General features: G+C 51.8%; 1 protein-coding gene across 8 annotated transcripts in view; it reads right to left on the bottom strand.

The window, feature by feature from the left end:
- The window catches only part of FAM163B (family with sequence similarity 163 member B), a 179,163-nt gene that overhangs the window by 9,973 nt on the left and 156,625 nt on the right, over positions 1 to 12,565 (bottom strand). For all 8 annotated transcript variants that reach the window (XR_015872972.1, XM_088459695.1, XM_088459694.1 and 5 more), the window contains one exon: positions 916 to 1,031. Coding sequence is in view for 7 of the 8 variants with exons in the window: in XM_088459695.1 (XP_088315821.1) it covers positions 916 to 1,008 (93 nt within the window). In the remaining variant the exon portion in view is untranslated. The remainder of the gene's footprint in view (positions 1 to 915; positions 1,032 to 12,565) is intronic.

Genomic DNA, 12,565 nt, shown 5'->3' with positions numbered 1-12,565 from the left:
ACACTGCAGGAGAGCACTGAGGTAAGGTAACGTATAGGGGCGCATGTATATACCAAACACTGCAGGAGAGCACTGAGGTAAGGTAACGTATACGGGCGCATGTATATACCAAACACACTGCAGGAGAGCACTGAGGTAAGGTAACGTATAGGGGCGCATGTATATACCCAACACTGCAGGAGAGCACTGAGGTAAGGTAACCTATAGGGGGAGATGTATATACCAAACACTGCAGGAGAGCACTGAGGTAAGGTAACGTATAGGGGGAGATGTATCATCTGATCCAGGGACCATCAGCCCGGCATGTAATACTGTCGCAGGGGGAGATGTATCAGGTGGAGAAAGAAAGAACCGACCAATCAGCTTTTATCATTTGTCAGACACAGCCTGTAAGATGAGAGAAGCCGATTGGTTGATACATCTCCCACACAGGAAGATGTTGTTTAAAGTGTCACCATCATTAAAATTAGTGTAGATGATATAAAATAATTACTTATATAATAAGATAGTAATGTCCCTGCACTCTACCAATGCAACCGTGTGTAAGGTGCTGACCCCGATGCCATGCTGCACCCCCGCCCCGACCCCGATGCCATGCAGCATCCCCGCCCCCTGACCCCGATGCCATGCAGCATCCCCGCCCCGACCCCGATGCCATGCAGCACCCCCGCCCCCTGACCCCGATGCCATGCAGCACCCCCGCCCCCTGACCCTGATGCCATGCAGCACCCCCGCCCCGACGCCATGCAGCACCCCTGACCCCGATGCCATGCAGCACCCCCGCCCCCTGACCCCGATGCCATGCAGAACCCCCGCCCCTTGACCCCGATGCCATGCAGCACCCCCTCCCCCTGCAGCACCCCCGCCCCCTGACCCCGATGCCATGCAGCACCCCGCCCCGAGGCCGCGCCTTACCTGTAACCTGCAGTAGCACAGGACTGCGATAATACACAGAAGTATAACAGTCGCTAAAATTCCACCGGTGATGACCACAGTACCGGCTGTCATTCGACCGTCTCCCCATTAACCACCTAAGAGACAGGAGAAGATTATTAGTGGAGAGCGGAGGGTCCAACAATCATCTCTCTCTAATACATTCTGTATCTCCTCCACTATATATATCTCCATGTACGTAGTGAGGACCAGCTCTACACTGTATATTTATTCCTGTATGTATAATAGTCAGTGTATTGTATACAGATATTATTACTCACTAGCTGTTACCCGCAATGAAATCACTTCTACTAACATTTATGTGAGGGGCTCTAGGTGTAATACTTTCCATAGGGGCCCATGTGACCAGCAGCGCTATACAGACTGGGGGCAACAACACCTTCACCCACCACTCACACCAATGTCACTGTGTGCCCTATCCACAGGCCCAAAGCCCCTCTCCCCCCACCCCTTACCAGCCACACACATGGTGCCACACCTATTTCACCAATGTCACTGTGTGCCCTGTGCACAGACTGCTATGTAGCCTATCCTATTCATGTGACCGCGGGCACCAAGCACCTCTCCCCCCCACCCCTTACCAGCCACACACATGGTGACACACCTATCTCACCAATGTCACTGTGTGCCCTGTGCACAGACTGCTATGTAGCCTATCCTATTCATGTGACCGCAGGCACAAAGCACCTCTCCCCCCCACCCCTTACCAGCCACACACATGGTGCCACACCTATCTCACCAATGTCACTGTGTGCCCTGTGTACAGACTGCTATGTAACCTATCCTATTCATGTGACCGCAGGCACAAAGCACCTCTCCCCCCCACCCATTACCAGCCACACACATGGTGCCACACCTATCTCTTGCATTAATGGAGTCAATAAATTTAGTTTTTGTTATTGCTCAGCTTTAACATGACGGATGGAGATGTAACTAAGGAGCTTATTCAGACCCAATCGCTAAGCAGCGGCCGCTCGCTTGCAAAAGGGGCCGGGAATGCAAATCAAGTGATCGCATCTTGCGGTGTAAGGACGCCCTCTATGTCCTAGAGAGCGATGGCAGTGAGCGTACGCAGGACTATAAAACCTCCCCCCTGTCACTCGCTGCACATGTCATCTCCAGGAAGTGGGTACTTAAATTGGGAACATCGAGGGCCATCGGAGCTGTTCGCAGTGCTTGTGATAGACTGCGAGCAGTTCAGACTAAAAAGCAACCAAGTGACGTGTTCAATGACGGTACTTTGCTAATAATGCACACCCATTAAACTCCGCTCTGATGGCCAGACACGCCTGCGTTCGCACATCCACACCCCGGTTCACAAGCACCTTCCCGTTACCACCCACAAATGGCGCTGTCACTCAAAATAGCGGCCAGTCTGTGTGCAACGAGCGCTCGATTCCAGATCGCTAAGACTGGCTTGCGCAAGTGCATTGCGAACCGTACGCATGCACAGATTTACGATTATCGGCAACAGCGAGCAACCGCTGCTTAGCGATCGGATCTGAATGAGCTCCTACGTGCAGGTTATTTCTAGGAGTTGCTACAAAATGATGCAGTTTTCATGGTAATCGGTTCAGTAGTTTTTGCGCCAACTTGGAACAAACAGACACAACGTTCTTATTAAGTTATTATAGATAAACAATAGCAGGGTCACTGCCAGCTGCAGGAGTACCACCAGTGGGTCAGGACAGCACGTACAGTAATGTGACAATGGTCAGTTTATGTCACATTTTATTTCTGGTTATTTAGTGAGAGATGAACTTGTCGTCCTAGTTCTGCCATCATATTACAGATGTGATTTGGGCTGAGCCTGAAATCCTGTCTATTGTATCTTACTTGCAGATTAAGGAGAGTAATATCCATCCTTTAATCCATATTATGCAGATGTGGGAAATTCTAACCAAGTATCAATCAAGTCCATGATCTCACTGATTAATAATCCTGGATCTCGGCTCTTATTTCTCTTTGGTACCAGATTGCCTAAAGCATTGCAAAAATACTAACACTGCTCAGTAATACTCTCTCACCGGGTCTATAAGGGAGCATAAGAAGCACCCACAGCACAGAGCATACTGCCAGTCTGTTACCAACACCAGCAGCATCACAGCACCAGGCAGGAAGCGCACAGAGCATGCTCACATCCTAATACTGACATCATCACAGCACCAGGCAGGAATCGCACAGAGCATGCTCACATCCTAATACTGACATCATCACAGCACCAGGCAGGAACCGCACAGAGCATGCTCACATCCTATTACTGACATCATCACAGCACCAGACAGGAAGCGCACAGAGCATGCTCACATCCTATTACTGACATCACAGCACCAGGCAGGAAGCGCACAGAGCATGCTCACATCCTATTACTGACATCACAGCACCAGGCAGGAAGCGCACAGAGCATGCTCACATCCTATTACTGACATCACAGCACCAGGCAGGAAGCGCACAGAGCATGCTCACATCCTATTACTGACATCACAGCACCAGGCAGGAAGCGCACAGAGCATGCTCACATCCTATTACTGACATCACAGCACCAGGCAGGAAGCGCACAGAGCATGCTCACATCCTATTACTGACATCACAGCACCAGGCAGGAAGCGCACAGAGCATGCTCACATCCTATTACTGACATCACAGCACCAGGCAGGAAGCGCACAGAGCATGCTCCCAGCCTATTACTGACATCATCACAGCACAAGGCAGGAAGCGCACAGAGCATGCTCACATCCTATTACTGACATCATCACAGCACCAGGCAGGAAGCGCACAGAGCATGCTCACATCCTATTACTGACATCACAGCACCAGGCAGGAAGTGCACAGAGCATACTCCCAGTCTGTTACTGACATCACAGCACCAGGCAGGAAGCGCACAGAGCATGCTCACATCCTATTACTGACATCACAGCACCAGGCAGGAAGCGCACAGAGCATGCTCACATCCTATTACTGACATCACAGCACCAGGCAGGAAGTGCACAGAGCATACTCCCAGTCTGTTACTGACATCACAGCACCAGGTAGGAAGCGCACAGAGCATGCTCACATCCTATTACTGACATCACAGCACCAGGCAGGAAGCGCACAGAGCATGCTCACATCCTATTACTGACATCACAGCACCAGGCAGGAAGTGCACAGAGCATGCTCACATCCTATTACTGACATCACAGCACCAGGCAGGAAGCGCACAGAGCATGCTCACATCCTATTACTGACATCACAGCACCAGGCAGGAAGCGCACAGAGCATACTCCCAGTCTGTTACTGACATCACAGCACCAGGCAGAAAGCGCACAGAGCATGCTCACATCCTATTACTGACATCACAGAACCAGGCAGGAAGCGCACAGAGCATACTCCCAGTCTGTTACTGACATCATCACAGCACCAGGCAGGAAGCGCACAGAGCATACTCCCAGTCTGTTACTGACATCACAGCACCAGGCAGGAAGCGCATAGAGCATACTCACAGCCTATTACTGACATCAGCAGCATCACAGCACCAGGCAGGAAGCGCACAGAGCATGCTCACATCCTATTACTGACATCACAGCACCAGGCAGGAAGTGCACAGAGCATACTCCCAGTCTGTTACTGACATCACAGCACCAGGCAGGAAGCGCACAGAGCATGCTCACATCCTATTACTGACATCACAGCACCAGGCAGGAAGCGCACAGAGCATGCTCACATCCTATTACTGACATCACAGCACCAGGCAGGAAGTGCACAGAGCATACTCCCAGTCTGTTACTGACATCACAGCACCAGGTAGGAAGCGCACAGAGCATGCTCACATCCTATTACTGACATCACAGCACCAGGCAGGAAGCGCACAGAGCATGCTCACATCCTATTACTGACATCACAGCACCAGGCAGGAAGTGCACAGAGCATGCTCACATCCTATTACTGACATCACAGCACCAGGCAGGAAGCGCACAGAGCATGCTCACATCCTATTACTGACATCACAGCACCAGGCAGGAAGCGCACAGAGCATACTCCCAGTCTGTTACTGACATCACAGCACCAGGCAGAAAGCGCACAGAGCATGCTCACATCCTATTACTGACATCACAGCACCAGGCAGGAAGCGCACAGAGCATACTCCCAGTCTGTTACTGACATCATCACAGCACCAGGCAGGAAGCGCACAGAGCATACTCCCAGTCTGTTACTGACATCACAGCACCAGGCAGGAAGCGCATAGAGCATACTCACAGCCTATTACTGACATCAGCAGCATCACAGCACCAGGCAGGAAGCGCACAGAGCATGCTCACATCCTATTATTGACATCATCACAGCACCAGGCAGGAAGCGCACAGAGCATGCTCACATCCTATTACTGACATCACAGCACCAGGCAGGAAGCGCAGAGCATGCTCTCAGCCTATTACTGACATCAGCAGCATCACAGCACCAGGCAGGAAGTGCACAGAGCATGCTCCCAGCCTATTAATGACATCACAGCACCAGGCAGGAAGTGCACAGAGCATGCTCACATCCTATTACTGACATCACAGCACCAGGCAGGAAGCGCACAGAGCATGCTCACATCCTATTACTGACATCACAGCACCAGGCAGGAAGCGCAGAGCATGCTCTCAGCCTATTACTGACATCAGCAGCATCACAGCACCAGGCAGGAAGTGCACAGAGCATGCTCACATCCTATTACTGACATCACAGCACCAGGCAGGAAGCGCACAGAGCATGCTCACATCCTATTACTGACATCACAGCACCAGGCAGGAAGTGCACAGAGCATGCTCACATCCTATTACTGACATCACAGCACCAGGCAGGAAGCGCACAGAGCATGCTCACATCCTATTACTGACATCATCACAGCACCAAGCAGGAATCGCACAGAGCATGCTCACATCCTATTACTGACATCACAGCACCAGTCAGAAATCGCACAGAGCATGCTCACATCCTATTACTGACATCATCACAGCACCAGGCAGGAAGCGCACAGAGCATGCTCCCAGTCTGTTACTGACATCACAGCACCAGGCAGGAAGCGCACAGAGCATGCTCACATCCTATTACTGACATCACAGCACCAGGCAGGAAGTGCACAGAGCATGCTCACAACCTATTACTGACATCACAGCACCAGGCAGGAAGCGCACAGAGCATGCTCCCAGCCTATTACTGACATCATCACAGCACCAGGCAGGAAGTGCACAGAGCATGCTCACATCCTATTACTGACATCATCACAGCACCAGGCAGGAAGCGCACAGAGCATGCTCACATCCTATTACTGACATCACAGCACCAGGCAGGAAGTGCACAGAGCATGCTCACAACCTATTACTGACATCACAGCACCAGGCAGGAAGCGCACAGAGCATGCTCACATCCTATTACTGACATCATCACAGCACCAGGCAGGAAGCGCACAGAGCATGCTCACATCCTATTACTGACATCATCACAGCACCAGGCAGGAAGCGCACAGAGCATGCTCACATCCTATTACTGACATCACAGCACCAGGCAGGAAGTGCACAGAGCATGCTCACATCCTATTACTGACATCACAGCACCAGGCAGGAAGCGCACAGAGCATGCTCACATCCTATTACTGACATCACAGCACCAGGCAGGAAGCGCACAGAGCATACTCCCAGTCTGTTACTGACATCACAGCACCAGGCAGGAAGCGCACAGAGCATACTCCCAGTCTGTTACTGACATCACAGCACCAGGCAGGAAGCGCACAGAGCATGGTCACATCCTATTACTGACATCACAGCACCAGGCAGGAAGTGCACAGAGCATACTCCCAGTCTGTTACTGACATCACAGCACCAGGCAGGAAGCGCAGAGCATGCTCTCAGCCTATTACTGACATCAGCAGCATCACAGCACCAGGCAGGAAGTGCACAGAGCATGCTCCCAGCCTATTAATGACATCACAGCACCAGGCAGGAAGCGCACAGAGCATGCTCACATCCTATTACTGACATCACAGCACCAGGCAGGAAGCGCACAGAGCATACTCCCAGTCTGTTACTGACATCACAGCACCAGGCAGGAAGCGCACAGAGCATGCTCACATCCTATTACTGACATCACAGCACCAGGCAGGAAGTGCACAGAGCATGCTCACATCCTATTACTGACATCACAGCACCAGGCAGGAAGGGCACAGAGCATGCTCACATCCTATTACTGACATCACAGCACCAGGCAGGAAGCGCACAGAGCATGCTCACATCCTATTACTGACATCACAGCACCAGGCAGGAAGCGCACAGAGCATACTCCCAGTCTGTTACTGACATCACAGCACCAGGCAGGAAGCGCATAGAGCATACTCACAGCCTATTACTGACATCAGCAGCATCACAGCACCAGGCAGGAAGCGCACAGAGCATGCTCACATCCTATTATTGACATCATCACAGCACCAGGCAGGAAGTGCACAGAGCATGCTCACATCCTATTACTGACATCACAGCACCAGGCAGGAAGGGCACAGAGCATGCTCACATCCTATTACTGACATCACAGCACCAGGCAGGAAGCGCACAGAGCATGCTCACATCCTATTACTGACATCACAGCACCAGGCAGGAAGCGCACAGAGCATACTCCCAGTCTGTTACTGACATCACAGCACCAGGCAGGAAGCGCATAGAGCATACTCACAGCCTATTACTGACATCAGCAGCATCACAGCACCAGGCAGGAAGCGCACAGAGCATGCTCACATGCTATTACTGACATCACAGCACCAGGCAGGAAGTGCACAGAGCATGCTCACATCCTATTACTGACATCACAGCACCAGGCAGGAAGCGCACAGAGCATGCTCACATCCTATTACTGACATCATCACAGCACCAGGCAGGAATCGCACAGAGCATGCTCACATCCTATTACTGACATCACAGCACCAGTCAGAAATCGCACAGAGCATGCTCACATCCTATTACTGACATCACAGCACCAGGCAGGAAGCGCACAGAGCATGCTCACATCCTATTACTGACATCACAGCACCAGGCAGGAAGTGCACAGAGCATGCTCACATCCTATTACTGACATCACAGCACCAGGCAGGAAGCGCACAGAGCATGCTCACATCCTATTACTGACATCATCACAGCACCAGGCAGGAATCGCACAGAGCATGCTCACATCCTATTACTGACATCACAGCACCAGTCAGAAATCGCACAGAGCATGCTCACATCCTATTACTGACATCATCACAGCACCAGGCAGGAAGCGCACAGAGCATGCTCCCAGTCTGTTACTGACATCACAGCACCAGGCAGGAAGCGCACAGAGCATACTCCCAGTCTGTTACTGACATCACAGCACCAGGTAGGAAGCGCACAGAGCATGCTCACATCCTATTACTGACATCACAGCACCAGGCAGGAAGCGCACAGAGCATGCTCACATCCTATTACTGACATCACAGCACCAGGCAGGAAGTGCACAGAGCATGCTCCCAGCCTATTACTGACATCATCACAGCACCAGGCAGGAAGCGCACAGAGCATGCTCACATCCTATTACTGACATCATCACAGCACCAGGCAGGAAGTGCATAGAGCATGCTCACATCCTATTACTGACATCATCACAGCACCAGGCAGGAAGCGCACAGAGCATGCTCACATCCTATTACTGACATCACAGCACCAGGCAGGAAGTGCACAGAGCATGCTCACATCCTATTACTGACATCACAGCACCAGGCAGGAAGTGCACAGAGCATGCTCACATCCTATTACTGACATCACAGCACCAGGCAGGAAGCGCACAGAGCATACTCCAAGTCTGTTACTGACATCACAGCACCAGGCAGGAAGCGCACAGAGCATACTCCCAGTCTGTTACTGACATCACAGCACCAGGCAGGAAGCGCACAGAGCATGCTCACATCCTATTACTGACATCACAGCACCAGGCAGGAAGTGCACAGAGCATACTCCCAGTCTGTTACTGACATCACAGCACCAGGCAGGAAGCGCATAGAGCATACTCACAGCCTATTACTGACATCAGCAGCATCACAGCACCAGGCAGGAAGCGCACAGAGCATGCTCACATGCTATTACTGACATCAGCAGCATCACAGCACCAGGCAGGAAGTGTACAGAGCATGATCACATCCTATTACTGACATCACAGCACCAGGCAGGAAGCGCACAGAGCATGCTCACATCCTATTACTGACATCACAGCACCAGGCAGGAAGTGCACAGAGCATGCTCACATCCTATTACTGACATCACAGCACCAGGCAGGAAGCGCACAGAGCATGCTCACATCCTATTACTGACATCACAGCACCAGGCAGGAAGCGCACAGAGCATACTCCCAGTCTGTTACTGACATCACAGCACCAGGCAGGAAGCGCACAGAGCATACTCCCAGTCTGTTACTGACATCACAGCACCAGGCAGGAAGCGCACAGAGCATGGTCACATCCTATTACTGACATCACAGCACCAGGCAGGAAGTGCACAGAGCATACTCCCAGTCTGTTACTGACATCACAGAACCAGGCAGGAAGCGCAGAGCATGCTCTCAGCCTATTACTGACATCAGCAGCATCACAGCACCAGGCAGGAAGTGCACAGAGCATGCTCCCAGCCTATTACTGACATCACAGCACCAGGCAGGAAGCGCACAGAGCATACTCCCAGTCTGTTACTGACATCACAGCACCAGGCAGGAAGCGCACAGAGCATACTCCCAGTCTGTTACTGACATCACAGAACCAGGCAGGAAGCGCAGAGCATGCTCTCAGCCTATTACTGACATCAGCAGCATCACAGCACCAGGCAGGAAGCGCACAGAGCATGCTCACATCCTATTACTGACATCACAGCACCAGGCAGGAAGCGCACAGAGCATACTCCCAGTCTGTTACTGACATCACAGCACCAGGCAGGAAGCGCACAGAGCATGCTCACATCCTATTACTGACATCACAGCACCAGGCAGGAAGTGCACAGAGCATGCTCACATCCTATTACTGACATCACAGCACCAGGCAGGAAGGGCACAGAGCATGCTCACATCCTATTACTGACATCACAGCACCAGGCAGGAAGTGCACAGAGTATGCTCACATCCTATTACTGACATCACAGCACCAGGCAGGAAGCGCACAGAGCATGCTCACATCCTATTACTGACATCACAGCACCAGGCAGGAAGCGCACAGAGCATACTCCCAGTCTGTTATTGACATCACAGCACCAGGCAGGAAGCGCACAGAGTATGCTCACATCCTATTACTGACATCACAGCACCAGGCAGGAAGCGCACAGAGCATGCTCACATCCTATTACTGACATCACAGCACCAGGCAGGAAGCGCACAGAGCATACTCCCAGTCTGTTACGGACATCACAGCACCAGGCAGGAAGCGCACAGAGCATGCTCACATCCTATTACTGACATCACAGCACCAGGCAGGAAGCGCACAGAGCATGCTCACATCCTATTACTGACATCACAGCACCAGGCAGGAAGCGCACAGAGCATACTCCCAGTCTGTTATTGACATCACAGCACCAGGCAGGAAGCGCACAGAGCATGCTCACATCCTATTACTGACATCACAGCACCAGGCAGGAAGCGCACAGAGCATGCTCACATCCTATTACTGACATCACAGCACCAGGCAGGAAGTGCACAGAGCATGCTCACATCCTATTACTGACATCACAGCACCAGGCAGGAAGCGCACAGAGCATACTCCCAGTCTGTTACTGACATCATCACAGCACCAGGCAGGAAGCGCACAGAGCATACTCCCAGTCTGTTACTGACATCACAGCACCAGGCAGGAAGCGCACAGAATATGCTCACATCCTATTACTGACATCACAGCACCAGGCAGGAAGCGCACAGAGCATGCTCACATCCTATTACTGACATCACAGCACCAGGCAGGAAGCGCACAGAGCATGCTCACATCCTATTACTGACATCATCACAGCACCAGGTAGGAAGCGCACAGAGCATGCTCACATCCTATTACTGACATCACAGCATCACGCAGGAAGCGCACAGAGCATGCTCTCATCCTATTACTGACATCAGCAGCATCACAGCACCAGGCAGGAAGCGCACAGAGCATGCTCACATGCTATTACTGACATCAGCAGCATCACAGCACCAGGCAGGAAGTGTACAGAGCATGATCACATCCTATTACTGACATCACAGCACCAGGCAGGAAGCGCACAGAGCATGCTCCCAGCCTATTACTGACCTCATCACAGCACCAGGCAGGAATCGCACAGAGCATGCTCACATCCTATTACTGACATCACATCACCAGGCAGGAATTGCACAGAGCATGCTCACATCCTATTACTGACATCACAGCACCAGGCAGGAAGCGCACAGAGTATGCTCACATCCTATTACTGACATCACAGCACCAGGCAGGAAGCGCACAGAGCATTCTCTGGTAATTGAAATAATTAAACAGACCCCATCTGACCCATAGTCATCCAATGAGGAAGGGGTGTAATTACTTTACATCCCCAGCGCACCATTAGATGATTGAGATGATGTCATTCATTCAGTGTTTTAGATGCCCCCCAAAATGTCCATCTCGCCTTCATTTGTGTCATTGTAGCACTGTTCCTGTATACGTGTCATCAAGAGGGATTAGGTTGGTGATCTCTGACAGATATATTGTCCATACACACTCACACAAATGCCGCCAAGATGCGCGCACGATCCGCCATGACTCCGGTGAATGCAGCACAGAGACCAAACCAATAATGTATGACGTGCGCCTCCCTGTGCTGCGTTCAGCGGAGGGCGTAGGGCCGAGACCTTATTCCCGGCTGCTCGTGGATGAAGCTTGCAAAGACAGAAAGCCTGTTATAAGCGTCTACAATTCACAGTCATAAAACACTTTGCTGCCTTCACACTGTCACAGGTTCACTTATTATTATTATTGTGGATCTGTAACGGAATCGGTATGATATCCCGGCTGCCGTATGGCCGGGAGTTTGAATCCCGGCTGCCCGAGAAAACAGCAGAGCCCAGCAGCGGAAGCCTGACAGCGCTGGAAATCCCGATCGTGGTAAGGTAAGTATCTACTAATCTAACCTAATCCCCTAACCTCCCCCCTGTGCCTAACCCTAATCCCCTCTCTAAGTGCTTTCCCCCATTCCCCACTGCCTAACCCAAAGTCCCCCCGGGGGGTGCCTAACCCTCCCTCCCCCTAGCCTAACCCTCCTGGTGGGGTGCCTAGCCCTAAGTCCCCCCGGGTGCCCTAAACCTATTGTGTCCCCCCCCCTGCGGCTATCTGCTCGATCAGGATGCCGGGCGCCGGTCTCGGGAAAATGGGCGGCATCTAGATATAGACGGTGGTCATTTATCCCACGGTGGGATAAAGCAGTCGGGTAGCCGGCTTCCCAATTGTATACCTCTGTAACGGGCCACAGCGCTGGGCTGGTTGGAAAGATCATATTAGGGGCCCTGGGGCCAGCTTTAGACGGACATCATCGATAGGGAATCGGCTCAGTCAGATAAAATGGCTTCCCTCATTATAGGCGTGGAACGCATACAGTTAATTTGTGAGCTA

Source organism: Taudactylus pleione, unplaced genomic scaffold, assembly GCF_031769625.1.
Source record: "Taudactylus pleione unplaced genomic scaffold, aTauple2 ptg000927l, whole genome shotgun sequence".
NCBI lineage: Eukaryota > Metazoa > Chordata > Amphibia > Anura > Myobatrachidae > Taudactylus > Taudactylus pleione.
Note: the sequence above shows the minus strand (reverse complement) of the source record. Positions and strands in the feature narration are given on the sequence as shown.